A 15,660-nucleotide genomic window follows, 5' to 3' on the forward strand; every position below is an offset into this window, starting at 1 on the left:
AGGACACTGTCAGGGGCTGGGACTCCGCAGGGCCCCCCCGTGAGGCAGGAGAGCGCGCACAGTGGGGGCACCCCCTGCCTGGAGACAGAAGAGCGGGCACAGCACGGGCGCCCCTGCCTGGAGCCTGCTGGATCTTAGGATGGTGGGGAAGCACACGGTGCTGACCTCTAGGCTCAGGGGGCTGCGTTGCTCCCCTGTAACGTCCAACGCTGACCACAATGGTCCTGCAGCCCCAGGGGAGCCTTCAGTTGGCACAACCAGGGCGCGACTGCAGCCCTGGAAACCCTGAGCCAGACCGCCTCGGGGAGGGGCTCTCGCAGCCCTGCCCGCGACTGCACGGTGACATGCGTGGCTGAGGCTGCCACAGCCGCAGATGCCGGACGCCAACGGTCACAAGTCCTAAAGGATCAAGCTGGACCCTCCCCTAAGTAAATGAACTGGGAGAACTTGAAAAGCAGTCGCTGCACGTCAAAGGTTTTCCACATAGGACAAACCTAGCTGTGACGTAAAAGACAAAGGAGGCGGCTGGCGCTGTGGTGTAGTAGGCTAAGCCCCCGCCTGCAGCGCCGGCATCCCATATGGGCGCCAGCTCTGGTCCCAGCTGCTCCACCTCTGAGCCAGGTCTCTGCTGATGGCCTGGGAAAGCAGTAGAAGATGGCTCAAGTGCTTGGGCCCCAACACCCATGTGGGAGACCTGGAGGAAGCTCCTGGCTCTGGCTTTGGGTGGTCCAACCCTGGCCATTGTGGCCATTTGGGGAGTGAACCAATGGATGGCAGATCTAACTCAGACTTCCTAATAAATAAATCTTTACATATATACATACTTATGCATATATACTTCATATGTAAAGACACAGGGGCTGCACCTCTGCTCCACTACCCTCCCCGGGGAGCCCAAGGGTGGGGGACGCAGCGGAGACTTGAAGGTCCACTTCCTTGCTTCTTTTGCAGGGTCTCCTGGGAGAGACTCAGCTCTTGCTCTCTTGCCTCCTGTCCTGTCTCTCCCAGAAAGTCCCAGGGACTCACGTCGCCACCCCTCGGTCACAGGCGTCCTCCACACATGGCACTCACTAGCCGACTACAGGCCTCTGTCAGGTGTCCAACCGACCAACTCCTCACGGCACTTCCCCTGCCCCCCCCTCCCTGTGGCCACTCTGCTCGCTCTAGCTCATAGCATCCCTGGGCCTCTGCTCAGGCCCTGAGGGACTCCCGTGCCTGCCCCTACACAGCGGTCACCTGAGCTCTCTCCAAGAGCGCCTTGGTGGCCCTCAGCACCTGCCCAGCTGCCTCTACCACCTGCATGGCCACACTCAGGGCATGCAGGCCCTGAGTGTGGCCACGTCTCCAAGGTCCTCACCCTAGCAGCTCTCAAAGACACTGCGTGGCAGAGCCACCCACCCGATCGACAGCTGCCCCTCGCACCCCCAGCCTACCTGTGCATGCAGAGCGGCCAGGAGGGTGTCGAGCTGGACCTCCAGCGAGCGGCTGCCCACACTCACGGCCGCCTCGAGGATCTGGCCCAGGCTCTGCTCAGGGCAGGAGAGGGGCTGTGAGTTCACCTCCAGATCACGCGGTCAACCAAGACCCCAGGCACAAGAGATGCAGGGGCACAGGCCCTGCCCCGAGTCTCAAGGGCGAGCTCGGCCTCCACACCTGGCGTTTACGGCTGGGGCTCTGGGCCAGACGTCCTAGGGTTCCCATATCCAGCGCAGGGCTGGGAGAGGCCCGGTCCTTCACAGCCCAGCCCTGCATCCCCACAGAGCACCGAGGCCACCCCCAGGGAAGGCCAGTGTGAGAGGGGTCCTCGAGGACTGGCTCTGGCCCTGCCTGGCCGGTGGGTACCTTGGACACGTGGAAGGCTTCTGCATGCTTCTTGTAGAGGGCGAGGACCCCGGGTAGGAGTTTGGGGAGCTGCTCCTCCAGCTTCTCCCCGGGCAGCAGGTGGCTCATGGGCCCCAGAGCCTCTACCACAGCGAGCCGGAGCTGAGGAGACAGTGGACCGGGCATCTGTGCTGCTCCCCGTCACCCAGCACCAGGCCAGTGCAGCAGCTGCGCTCCGAGGACAGCTGTGCAGTGGCCCTGGTCAGGGGCTGGCTGGCAGCCAGGTCAGAGGCATGGGATGTTCAGTGCTGGCTCTGGGAGCACTGGGGCCTCGGGCCAGAGGGGCAGAGGGGGCGTCTCAGTGCCAGGCCTTCAGGAACACGTGCTCCCAAGGAGAAGACAAGCTCCAGAGCAGGCTGGGACACTCACAGGCAAGGCTGAGCAGAGGCGTGGACCCGCAGAGGTCCGCCAGCCCCTGAGCACCAACTACGGGCAGGGCACAGGAGGCGGAGAGCACCTGACAACAGGTTCAACAAACAACTTCCCCACGCCCCTCCCGCCAGAGCCCACCGAGGCAGAGGGGCCCTCAAGGTGGGGAGCAGGCCAGGACCAGGTCAAGGTTCCTAGAGGCCCAGGGGCTGTACCTTGGCTTCTCGACTCTGCAGCCAGTGGTGGAAGAGAACGTCATAGGCACTGGCGAGGTCAGCGGCGAAGGTGTCCTTCCTGACCGTGGGGTCTGGGGCCTGGTCCAGGTTGGCAAGGTACTCCAGGGCACTCTCGCTGAAGCGCTGCAGGGCTGCAACGGCCCATGGAGAGACTCACCCGACGGCCGGCAGGCGGCACTGCTGCCCACCCCGGCACGCCGGCCAAGCAGTCCCCCAATCCCACATCCCTCCAGAACCTCAGAGAGGGACCTTAGGTGACAATGGACTGGCTGCAGATGCAACTGCTCGTCAGACGCCATGGCAGAGCAGAAGAGGCCCTAACCCAACAGAAGAAAGGGAGCAGGCACAGAGGCAGGCACACGGCACACGGCAGAGGCAGAGACTGGGGTGGGGGGCCCACCAAGGGTGCCAAGGGGGGACAGCCACGCCCAGGAGCTGGGGCAGGAGCAGATTGTCCCTCTAAGCACACAGGAACCAGCCAGGTCCACACACAGCCCCAGGCCCCTACAGACCAAGGGTTTGTTATTTCAGCTGCACCTGTGGTTGGTCAGGGCAGCTCTCTCGCAGCGGCCCCTGGCCACAGCGCCAGCAGGAGGCACTATGCCCCTCAACACACTTCCCAAGGGCAGCTATGCAGGGACAGTGCAGAGTGTGGCCCCAGGTAGGGGAGACGAAGGGGCACAGCGGTGGCCTGTGAACTCCAGAACCCCAGCACACGGGGCTGGAGAAGGGGACTTGGCCCCTGCCTGGGGGCTGAGCACGCAGCCAGGAGTGGACAGGGCCAGGGCCAGGGCCAGGGCTCTCCTTACGTCTACCTGAGCTTCAAGTGGCCGAGGCCACCTAGGTGGGAGGTCTGGGAAACACCGGCTATGGGGCCTGGAGTTCAAGACTAGGTGCAGATCTGGAAGTGGCTGGCGGGGCCGGGCCCGGGGTCAAGTGAAGAAAGAGGACCCCAAAGGGAGTGACCGAGGCAGGACCCTCCTGCACCGCCCTGAAGGAGCAGTCAGAGGAGCTGAGGAAAGAAGCGCAGCTGGACAGGAGCAGCCGGAGGCACCGCATGCCCGGATCAGGCCTCCCGAGACCTCCCGGGGCACAAACGGGTGCTCAGGACGCCAGACAGGGTCCATCTGCTCCACAAAGCAGCGGGCGTGGTAGGTCCCAGCGGCTGGGGCTGTGGGCTCCTGTTACAAACCTCAGCCGCCACTTGGAGTCTGACAACCCAGTGTCGTCCAGACTGACCGAGCGCCGCCCCTCTCCGCCCCACGCCCGACCGCCCTGACACTGGGGCTGCACTCTTCCTCCGCGTCCTCTGGGTCGTCTTCCCCTTCTGCTCGGAGGGTCTGGACCTGGGGCATGTGACTGAGCCTCCTTTCTGTCTTCACCCCAGGACTGGAGACACAGGCAAGGCAGAGCGCCGGCCTCCTTGCCGTCCACTTCTTCACAGCCACAGCTAGGCCTTCCCACATCTCGTAAAGCAGCGGTACCACCTAATTTCTATAGCATCTCCTGATGAGCAAAGATCCCTAAGCTTCGATGTCCACGGCACTCATCTGTACCCTGGATCTGCACTTCTGTTACCTTGAGAAACTTCAGGGGCCACCGTGGTGGTGCAGTTATGCTGCCATGCGTGGTGCCCAAGTCCCACATGGGCGCCAGAACCGCTTCCAAGCCAGCTTCCTGCTAACACACACCCTAGAAGGCAGCAGGTGATGGCTCAAGGACGTGGGCCCCTGCCAAGGGGAGTCCCGGATAGAGTCCTGGGCTCCTGGATTTGGCCTGGCCCAGCATCAGCCATTTTGGCCTTTAGAGAGTAAACAGTAGATGGAAGACCAACCTCTTTTCTCTATTATGTAAGTAAATATTAAAAAAAAAAATCCCTTCCAACAGAGAACCACACGGTGGCTGTCACTGACAGTGCCCAGGCTCACCCACACACTCACATCCGTCTCTCACCCTCCCCTTTCCACAGCCCCCCACATTCAGCTCACTGAAGGGGACCCTGACCCTCCTGAACCCACAGCTGTGTTCTGCACCCTGCCAGGCCTAGAAGCCTCACCCCAACACCCATCTCCACTGCTCCACGCTGCCTCCACAGGGGCCAGGGGACCGGCTCTGCAGCTCTGCCCTCAGCTCTGCCCTCAGGGCCACAGCCTCCCCCAGGGGCTGGCAGCCATCGGTAGAGGAGCTGTGGAGCTCTCCCTGGGACCTGGGCCGCCACATGCTGATGCAGAGGTCGCCAGCTCGGGGGCTGCTTACTCTAGGGCGCAGGCAGCCTGCCCTAACGCTCCAGCAGCACTCTGCCGCCGTCACTCATCACCTCAGCGGTTTGTAGAATGTGCTGGACGTTTTAGAGACCATAAAAGTCTGGTTTGTTCCCGGTTGCCCCTCTTCCAGGCCAGCTCTCTGCTGTGGCCAGGGAGTGCAGTGGAGGATGGCCCAAGTCCTTGGGCCCTGCACCCCATGGGAGACCAGGAGAAGCACCTGGCTCCTGCCATCGGATCAGTGTGGTGCGCCAGCTGCAGCGCGCCTACCGCGGCGGCCATTGGAGGGTGAACCAACGGCAAAGGAAGACCTTTCTCTCTGTCTCTCTCACTGTCCACTCTGTCAAAAAATAAAAAATAAAAATAAATAAATAAAAAAAAGTCTGGTTTGCTGCGGTTCTTCTGGGATACTGAGCTCCAGCAACTGCTGCCCAAGGACGGTGCCATCAGGCCTCCTGCCCCACTCCCGACTCATCGGGGCACTAACGGCTTCTGGACAGGCGAGTGACGCACGTGACTCCACACGAGCCACTTACCTCTCCGGGCCTCAGTCTCCCCAGGTGTAAACAGAGAACTGCCACGCTCACAGGTGGGACACGGAACAGCACCAGGTGTTCCCACGACCAGCTCTCATGCAAGGCCAAGTCAACCCCCTACTGCTTCTGGTCTGCAGGACAAAATGCCTTCAACGCCACGGGCAGTTCTGCTGCCCGGCAGCCAGGCCCTCAGGGTTTTTAGCACCTGTGCCCCCGGGGCCTGGCCTGTCCACTCGCACTGGCTCACCTGGAGCTCAGCCCCCACGCTAAGCCGCGGATGCTCTTTCGCTGCATGTTCTCAGGGTTCTGGTGTTAAGTGGAAAGAGCGCATGTGGTGTTCCGCCACTGGCCGGACCGCAGTGCTCTCCGGGACAAGGGGCTCCCTTTGGGCTAAGCTAACTCTACTTTTCTTATCCTGTAACAGACGCCCACTCACTTGTATTTACGAGGGATTAAGAATCAACAGCCACAGAAGTGGGTCTGCAGGTTTCTTCTGCACCTCCAGGCACTGACCCACATGGGACACAGCTCAGCTCCACGTCCGCTGTGACTCTGTCCCTGGGCCTCGTTGTCACCAAGGATGCTAATCTCCATGTTCCCAGGTTTTGGGACTAAACCAACACATCACAGGCTACAGATGGACACAGGCACCCAAAGGCACCTTCACTCTGGGAGCAGCACAGTGCGTGGCTGGAGGGGGTGTACTGTGTTCTCTCAGTGTGACGGCACTACCCAACTCACAGAAAGAATTTGGTGGGGTGGGCACTGTGGCATAGCAGGTAAAACTGCCACCTGCAGGCCGGCGCCGCGGCTCACTAGGCTAATCCTCCGCCTTGTGGCGCCGGCACACCGGGTTCTAGTCCCGGTCGGGGCACCGATCCTGTCCCGGTTGCCCCTCTTCCAGGCCAGCTCTCTGCTGTGGCCAGGGAGTACAGTGGAGCATGGCCCAAGTGCTTGGGCCCTGCACCCCATGGGAGACCAGGAGAAGTGCCTGGCTCCTGCCATCGGATCGGCGCGGTGCGCCGGCCGCAGCGCGCTACCGCGGTGGCCATTGGAGGGTGAACCAACGGCAACAGGAAGACCTTTCTCTCTGTCTCTCTCTCTCTCTCACTGTCCACTCCGCCTGTAAAAAAAAAAAAAAAAAAAAAAAAACTGCCGCCTGCAATGCTGGCACCCCATATGGTGCTGGTTCGAGTCCCCGCTGCTCCACTTCCCATCCAGCTCTCTGCTATGGCCTGGGAGAGCAGTAGAAGATGGCCAAGTGCTTTGGGCCTCTGTACCCATGTGGGAGACCTGGAGGAAGCTCCTGGCTTCGGATCAGCCCAGTTCCAGCAATGGGCACTTGGGGAGTGAACTGTCAGATGGAAGACCTCTTTCTCTCCACCTCTCTGTAACTCTGCTTTCCAATAAATAAATCTTTAAAAAAAAAAAAAAAAGGAATAAACGAATGAATTTGGCCCTGGGGTGGCACAGTCAGGCGGGGAGCCCTGGGTGACGGGGTCAGGCGGGGAGCCCTGGGTGACGGGGTCAGGTGGGGAGCCCCTGGGTGACGGGGTCAGGCGGGGAGCCCTGGGTGACGGGGTCAGGTGGGGAGCCCCTGGGTGACAGGGTCAGGAGGGAGCACTGGGGATAACATCTGGGTGACAGGGTCAGGCAGGGAGCCCCTGGGTGACGGGGTCAGGTGGGGAGCCCCTGGGTGACGGGGTCAGGTGGGGAGCACCTGGGTGACAGGGTCAGGTGGGGAGCACCTGGGTGACAGGGTCAGGCAGGGAGCCCCTGGGTGACGGGGTCAGGTGGGGAGCCCCTGGGTGACAGGGTCAGGTGGGCAGCACCTGGGGGTAACATCTGGGTGACAGGGTCAGGTGGGGACCACTGCTGCTTCGTGTTTCTCTTAGCTCTCTGGCTCTGCCGATGCCCTCAACACTTCTGAGGGGTGTGGCTCCTCGGGAAAGCACTCAGAACATGAGGACGCCCAGGCATCTGCACACCATCTCCGCACAGGCCCGCACGCAGCTCTCTGACACTGCAGTTTTAGGACATGGCTGCCAAAGCGAGTGCAATGTTGTATCTTCTCAGAGGCCTGTCTGTCCCTTTTCTGCCCCGTTCAGTCAGGGCAGGAGGGATGAGGACAGGCAGCCGCACTATCAATAACGAGGGAGAACCCTGTTCCAGCAAGGCCTGGGTGGCTCACTGACCACACAGCGGGCACAGCCCTGAGGTACCATGGCCAGAACAAGAGCCACCTGTCCATCTGTGGGGGTGGGTGGCTGCAGAAACACTGGACTCCAGGCTATAGCGGCTCCCAGGAAAGCCCTGGCCACGCACAGGTGACCAACAGCTGCTACTGCCGTGCTGGCGTATGTGCCCCACGCACCGGGTCACACTCCACCCTGCAACATGGGCTCCTGGAATCGGCTCTGCCCCAGCCACTCCTGCCTCCCCCTCTGGCAGTTGCAGGCTCCTGGCTTCGGCTGGAGGGGTCGGTGTGGGAGGTGGCCCCTGGGGCCCGACAGGGCACAGCCTTCCCAGCAGCTGCTTCCTGGCACCCGTGACCTCAGAGGATGCACCCAGCTGTGGACAACTGCGACGTCACCTCCTCTGCCTTTGGAGCGAGCAGCCGCTCTAAGCCCGCCCTTCCCCCACCCCTTCCTTCACGCCGCTCCTGCGGTCCCCAGAGCTCAGCCCGCTCAGAGCAGCGCTGGGCAGACCTCAGCTCCTGGCCCAGCTTCTCCAAGTGGCCACCCCTCCACCCTTCATGGAGAGCACCGGCTTCCTGTCTAAACGTTCTATCTGTCCCTCTCCAAACCGGCCGCAAGGGCACAGAAACACCCTTTTCTCCCGACTTGTTCCTGCTTTTGCTTCCTAACCCTGTTCCTCCCCCCCCATCTTTAAGAATTGTTTACTTTTACTTGAAAGGCAGAGAGAGAGAGAGAGAGAGAGAGAGAATGAATCTTCCCTCCATGGTTCATTCCCCAAATGCCCACAACAACCAGGACTAGGCAAGGCGTAAGGCAGGAGCCAGGAGCTCCATCCAGGTCTCCCACGTGGGTGGTGGGGATTCAAGTGCTTGGGCCGTCACCTGCTGCCTCCCAGGGCGCACTGGAGAAGTGCAGCAGCTGGGGCTGGATACGGGTGCCCCAGGGGTGCCGCGCCCACCCCTCTGCTGCTGCGTTTTGACCTTATGAACATCACAGACGCACTGTCTTCTGCTCTAACCCTGCTCTGGGGCTGCTGCGGGTTTTCTGGCTGTAACTGACACGGCCCCAGGCCCAGGCCGATCCTCACTGCAGGGAGCCAGTGAGCTGCCGACTCAAGCCTGTGTCTTAGAAGTGGGCCTCCCAGCCCAACAGGAGGCATAGACCACAGCGACACCTAGCTGAAAGCCAGGCACAGTTACACAACCTCAGGGGGGAAAACAACAGAAGAGAAAAAATCCACTTCCCAGGGCCCTTGGCACCAAGGGCGTCTCCTCGTCACCCTCTCGCGGAAGATGGGCCATGCCTGTCTCCTGCACCTGCCTCCCGTTCCCAGCCGCAGGACGGATAGCAAGCCCATCGGCATTTCTGGGTGTCCTGCAGCAGGAAGGGTTCGCAAGGTAACAGGCCACTCCTCACCTTCATCCGAGTCACACACAGGTTAAGGGAGGATTCTCACCCTCCCTCCCCAGCACTCTGCAAGCAGGCGGGTGCTGGCTCGGACCCCTATCTCCAGCTGCTGCCTCACGGCACCCTCTCTGTGCCTCATCTGCTTGGTCCTGCCCACCCCGAGTGGCCCTTTCCAGGGTGGCCTGGCAGGAGTCTCCCCCGTCTCCTAGCCCCAGTTCTCCTTCCTGCACGGCTTTGCTGGGCGTGAGTTAGGGGTCATCTCCTGTGTGTCTGCCTGGTTCCCCATCACAAACACAGCCCCCTTCCCCAGGGGGAAGACAGCAGCAGCCACTTGTCCTGGGCCTCCACCTCCTCCAAGAGGCCCAGGCGCCTGCTGTCCCACAGTCTCTTGGGTGCCCACGTGGTCAGAGCAGTGTCACGGTGGAACACACCCTCCATTCACCTCCAGGAAGCATGGATGGAGGTTTGTCTTGAGGCTTGCTTTCCATAAAGTCTTTATTCCACTCTGACACTCATATGGTGTTTGGGGTGGGCTCCCACTCCAGGCTGGAGAGGGCTGCGTGGCACTGCCACCAGAGCTGCCCACAGGCCATCCCGTCCCTCACCCCCTCGTAGACCATCTTCCCCACAAGAACACCCTGGGTGCCCCTCAGAGGACCTGCCTGTCCAGCCACTTCGGCAGATTCGCAACCACTGTTGGCTCTTTCTAAGGTGCCCAGTATCTGGGTCCTGGTTCCGTGCCCCAGCATGCTAACTCTCTCCACCTTCTCTTCCACTTTCCATACTTTTGCATCGTGGCTGTTTGGGGGAAGATTTCTACTCTTTCCTCGACTCTATTGTGGTTTTTATTTATTTACTTATTCATTTTGACAGGCAGAGTGGACAGTGAGAGAGACAGACAGAAAGGTCTTCCTTTGCCGTTGGTTCACTCTCCAATGGCCACCACAGCTGGCGCGCTGCGGCCAGCGCACCACACTGATCCAAAGCCAGGAGCCAGGTGCTTCTCCTGGTCTCCCATGGGGTGCAGGGCCCAAGGACCTGGGCCATCCTCCACTGCACTCCCTGGCCACAGCAGAGAGCTGGCCTGGAAGAGGGGCAACCGGGACAGAACCTGGCGCCCTGACCGGGACTAGAACCTGGTGTGCCGGCGCCGTAGGCGGAGGATTAGCCTATTGAGCTGCGGCGCCGGCTGTGGTTTTTATTTGTATCACCATGACTTTACTCTCAGAGCTCCACTGTATTCTCTGGATGTGGTTTCCTCACGACAACATGCTGCTTCACGGATCCACCATCTCCTCGCATCTCCCTTGGGGGCCTCGGTCACGGCTTTCTCAGCCATCTTCTCCCGGGGACCTCGGTCACGGCTCTCTCTTGGCCGTCTTTTCCCGGGGACCTCGATCACGGCTCTCTCTCGGCCGTCTTCTCCCGGGGACCTTGGTCACGATTCTTGGCCGTCTTCTCCCGGGGACCTCGGTCACGGCTCTCTCTTGGCCGTCTTTTCCCGGGGACCTCGATCACGGCTCTCTCTTGGCCGTCTTTTCCCGGGGACCTCGATCACGGCTCTCTCTCGGCCGTCTTCTCCTGGGGGCCTCGGTCATGGCTCTCTCGGCCGTCTTCTTCTCCCGGGGACTTCGGTCACGGCTCTCTCGGCCGTCTTCTTCTCCCGGGGACCTCGGTCACGGCTCTCTCGGCCGTCTTCTTCTCCCGGGGACCTCGGTCACGGCTCTCTCTTGGCCGTCTTTTCCCGGGGACCTCGGTCACGGCTCTCTCGGCCGTCTTCTCCCGGGGGCCTTGATCACGGCTCCCTCTCGGCCGTCTTCTTCTCCCGGGGACCTCAGTCACGGCTCTCTCTCGGCCGTCTTCCCCGGGGACCTCGGTCATGGCTCTCTCGGCCGTCTTCTTCTCCCTGGACAGTCTGCACCCCGAGTCCATCTTTGGCTCTTCTGAGGCTGCCTTCCTACACAGGCAGTGCAGGGTGCTGTACTCCTGGGCAGTGTCAGGCTGTGCCCTTTCCCCTGCATGGCATGTCCAGCGGTGGACACAAGGCTGCCCCGTGCTGCTCACTGACTGCCAGCGAAGCCTCCCTTCACGTGGGGAGTGGCCTCACCCCCAGGACAGAGACTGGAGGAGAGGCACCACAGCACCACAGCTGTGGCAGCGGCAAGGCCTGGGGTCATGGCTCTCAGCACCGTAGGGGCGACACAAGGTGAGCTCAGCACAGACCCAGCAGCCGTCATGTCATGGTCCCTGGTCGCCGCCACCTGGACGAGGCCCTGTCCTACGCTCTCCCAGCCATGCTTTCACGTCGGGAGGGTTTGCCCACAGCCCACGCCATGCAGGCACCCCCGAGGCCCACTCCTCCGCCCCAGCTCAGCGTGTGGTTCTCTGGGGCCCTGCGTCAAACCTCAGCCTCAAACGCCAGGAAGTGAGGTTGGCATCAGCTCAGCCAGGGGCCTCGTCCCCAGGCAGGAAGGAGTCTTTGAGGAAAACCCCAGAAATGAAAGCATGAAGAAGCCGGGCAAGGAGACGGGAGGCCAGGGGCTGCGAGGAGATGGCAGGGCTCTGCGGATGCACGGGAGGCAGGGCCCTAAGAGCCCAGGACCCAGACCCGAAGTCACCAGGAATGGGCCCAACATGTAAAATGTATTGCTCACTCCGTCACCATGCCCTTCCCCACCAAACCATGCCCCTGGGCACCAGGCCCTGCCTGCTGTCACGACAACCCACCAGGGGAAAAACCCGGACATCCCAATCCTGGGAGGGCCAGCGGTCAACAAGGGGTCAACGTTTAAGGAGCTGCTGCCTCCTGGGAGCCTGGAATGACACAGGTGCCCTCCCCACCAGGTTCCAGAGCTGCAGTCTTGCAGGGGCTTCACGGCTGCTACCAAGGGTGGCTGGGTCCCCAGGCCCACAGCGTCCAGGGTCTAACTTTGGCTAAGTTAGCTCAGATCCCCACAGGAACACCATGTTCCCAGAGGCCATGCCCAGGCCCCTCCTACAGCCTGATCAGACACAGGTTTGAGAGCAGGGAGCACCTCTCTGCCTGCTCTGAGATGCCCAGGGGGAGGTCACTCTGCAAGCAGAGCATGGGGAAACGGAACAGACGTGCAAAGCTGTGACTAAGGATGTGTCCTCCTACCCCGTGTCCAGGTCACTACAGACCCTTGGCGTGAGGATCCCAGCAGCAGAGAGAAGCAGCGAGGGGCACAGGTTGCAACACAAGGGCAGGCCCGCCCAGCACCCAGGAGCAGCTCAGCTGAGGCCCGCCCTCCGGCACCTGCCTACCTTCCTGCAGCCCCAAGGACCTGTGCCAGCCGACAGCGGCATGTCAGCCAGGTCCCACAGCAGCCCCGAGACAGAGGGCAGACAGGTGGCAGCCGCACCACCATCTTACCGCAGCAGAGCACAGCCCGCATGGTGTCGTGCTTGGCCATCCCCAGCATGGGCAGCATGGTGCTCAGGACGGACGGCAGGAAAGGGACGGTGCCGAACACTGTGGAGGCAGAGGGTGGTCAGGGTGGCGTCACAGCTCCCACCACTCACCAGAGCGAGCACAGCCCCCAGCGGTCAGCACAGGGACACACACAGCCCCCACCGCCCGGCACACACACACACACACCAGCGCACACACACACACAGCCCCCACCGCCCGGCACACACACACACACAGCCCCCACCGCCCAGCACAGACACACACACACACAGCCCCCACCGCCCAGCACACACACACAGCCCAGCACACACACACACAGCCCCACCGCCCAGCACACACACACACAGCCCCACCGCCCAGCACACACACACACACAGCCCCCACCGCCCGGCACACACACACACACAGCCCAGCACACACACACAGCCCCCACCGCCCGGCACACACACAGTCCCCTACGTGGCCTGAGCTCCTGACAGCCCAAGGCGGGCACAGGCACAGGAGCTGGGGCCATGAGGCCAGAGCACAGAGCGGGCCAGGCCACACCTACCGTTGGAAACGGCGAGGCTGGCCAGCGTCTGCACCACGAGAGGGTGCGGCAGGACCCCAGGCTGGAACTTGCTCAGCACCTCCTCCATCACGGGGTTGATGAAATGCTTCCCCACGGCCACCAGCACACTGCTTGCCGCCTGCTGCCACTCACAGAACAGCTCCTGCCCGAGACCCAGAGGGAGACCCTCTCGCAGATCCTCCCAGGTGGCAGAACGAGCCTCGGTCTGCAGTGTCCCTCGGGGAAGGCTGGGTGGCACACCAGCAGCAGCGGCAGAGGCACGAGACCTCCGCCAGACACAACCCACGCCTGACACCCGGGGCAGCAAGGCCCAGACAAGAAGCCGCCCTCCCGAGCAGGGCGGAGCCCACGCACCTTGGTCTTGGTCATCTCGCTGGAGGCCAGGAGGAGGACGGTGCTGGCCGTGTCCTTGTCCAGCCTGCAGGTGTGACTGCTCAGGACCGTCTCCATAGCCCTCAGGACCATCGCGCGGTATGGGTGCGCCAACTGAGGAGGGCAGCAGGGAAGGCTGTGGGGTGTGCAGCTGCACGCCCAGACTCCGTGTGCCCAGAGCTGCGCTACAGGGGTCCCCCACACAAAGCCACCCTCTGCTCCTGGCACAGGAGAGGGCACGTCCAGTCTTCTGCATGTGACGGGCAGCAAGCAGCCGAGCTGGAGCTCACAGGCCCCTGCTCCCCAACCTGGGCTCCAAGGCCCCACCCCAGGCTGTGACAAGCTCCAGGCACCAGACTCCAACATGAAACACGACCCCCATCCATCAGCCACGCCTCCACCCCTCGGCTGACCCCACACACAGTCCTGCCACCCTCTTCCTCCTACACCAGGCCACTCCAGCACAGTTTTTGTCTCAAATAAGCACAGGGGACAACGGCATGGGCTGGCCACACCACTGGACGGCCAGGCCCAGCCACAGCACACAGCAGAGCCACCACTGCCCACTCCCAAACAGGGCACCTGGTGTCTGCCACTGGAGGCACCCAGTTAGCCTGAGTGACATCCCCAGCACTCCTCCCGAGAGCAGCTGGCACGGGAGACAGCTAGTGTCCGCAGAACACTGCCCACACAGCAGGGGAAGGGACACATCAACCCAGCCCCATGGGGGAGAAACAGGGTTTCCCGGGGGAACTGAAGTTACAGTAGGCTTGCAGGCGACAGTCACAAGACAGCTTTGGGAATAGAGAGGGCAGTCAGTCAGCCAGGAAAGGCTTGGTTTTGCTTAGAAACCACTGGAAGGGAGTTGGCATGGGGTCACTTAACAGACACAGACTTGGCCTGACTGTGGCTGCTGCCCACACGGCTGGGTGGGTGATGGAGCAGTGGCCACCGTCTGGAACTTGGGGGGACTGTGAGTGTCCCAGCACTGCGGAGACAGTGGGCTGCAGAGGGGCCGTGACTTTCCCAGAAATGAGCCAGTGTACATCACGAGCACCCCAGGGACGCTGAGAGTTCACACAAACTGCCAGTTTGCCCGGGGAGCTTCGGTTCTGGGCGGTTTGCTCAGCGTAAGACCCTTCGGCCAGAAGGCCATCTCCTGAGGCGCAGTCAGCACAGCCAGCGCCTGCCTGCCTTCCTGGGGGCCACTTGTTTGCACGTCTAAGTTAGAAATAAGTCATTTCTCACTTCTGCAAAGTCGTGGGCCTCCAGGTTTGTGCAAAGAGAACCACGCTCAGCTGCCAGACAGGAGCCGACTCCTAGAAAGCACCCATGTGCCCCCGAACACTGGACTGAGTCGCTCCCAGCATCCCAGTCCTCAGAGCGAGACGCTGCAGGCCTGAAACACGCATGTCGTCTACACAGAGGCAGCCAAACAGGGCAACCAGGAACACACACACACAACCGCAAGGGCGAGGGTCTTGTGCCCACACCTGCAAGTGGCTGACAGGAGACAGACGAGGCGGCCACCCCGGAGGAGCAGAGCTCCCGACTCAAAACATGTACACAAACCGGCCACTGATGGGAAAGTCGTTTTACTTTGAAGCCATTTTAATAAGCTAAAATGGGAGCCAGGGCTGTGTGTAGCAGGTTAAGCCTCTGTCTGCAGCACCAGCATCCCATGTGGCTGCCAGTTCGAGTCCCAGCTGCTCCACTTCGCTAATGGCCTGGGAAAGCAGTGGAAGATGGCCCTACTGCTTGTGCCCCTGCACCCTGGCTCCTGGCTTCGGATCATCCACCTCCAGCCGTTGCAGCTATTTGGGGAGCGAACCAGAGGATGGAAGACTCTCTCTCTGTCAGTAACTCTGCCTCTCAAATAAATAAATAAATGAATCTTAAAAAAAAAAACAACACACAGCTAAAACAGCTAGAAAAGAGGCAAAATCAGACACAAACCAGGAAGCGGCACACACGACGAAGCACACTTATGCTCCACTACAGGAGTGGGCATCTGGCCTAGGACATGAACGCAGACAACTGCAACCCACTGCAGTGCCTGAGTCCACTCCCCGGCTCTGCCCTGACTCCAGCTTCCTGCTAACACACACCCCACACCCGGGGAGGCAAGTGATGGTGGCTCAAGTACACGCACCCTTGCCACCCACATGGGAGACCCAAATGGAGTTCCTGGCCCCGGGCTCCAGGTTGGCCCAGCTGCCACTGTTGTGGGCATCTGGAAAGAGAGCCAGCAGATGCAACATCTCTGTCTCTGTCTCTGTCTCTCTGTGGCTCTGCTTTTCAAATGAATAAAAACAAGTAAACATCTTAAACATTGTTGGCTACAAATTACTAAACATAACAGTCTCTTGTTTTCTGTGGTGCGTTTTGTTCCTCTG

At 61.3% G+C, this 15,660-nt stretch overlaps 1 protein-coding gene across 12 annotated transcripts in view; it reads right to left on the reverse strand.

Moving 5' to 3' along the window:
- Positions 1–15,660, reverse strand: part of MROH1 (maestro heat like repeat family member 1) — a 73,673-nt gene that overhangs the window by 39,400 nt on the left and 18,613 nt on the right. For all 12 annotated transcript variants that reach the window (XM_062187862.1, XM_062187867.1, XM_062187861.1 and 9 more), the window contains 6 exons: positions 13,247–13,378; positions 12,872–13,034; positions 12,283–12,381; positions 2,466–2,617; positions 1,843–1,983; positions 1,434–1,526 (listed from right to left, as the gene is read on the reverse strand). In XM_062187862.1, the coding sequence (XP_062043846.1) occupies positions 1,434–1,526; positions 1,843–1,983; positions 2,466–2,617; positions 12,283–12,381; positions 12,872–13,034; positions 13,247–13,378 (780 nt within the window). The remainder of the gene's footprint in view (positions 1–1,433; positions 1,527–1,842; positions 1,984–2,465; positions 2,618–12,282; positions 12,382–12,871; positions 13,035–13,246; positions 13,379–15,660) is intronic.

This window comes from Lepus europaeus, chromosome 4 (assembly GCF_033115175.1).
Source record: "Lepus europaeus isolate LE1 chromosome 4, mLepTim1.pri, whole genome shotgun sequence".
Taxonomy (NCBI): domain Eukaryota; kingdom Metazoa; phylum Chordata; class Mammalia; order Lagomorpha; family Leporidae; genus Lepus; species Lepus europaeus.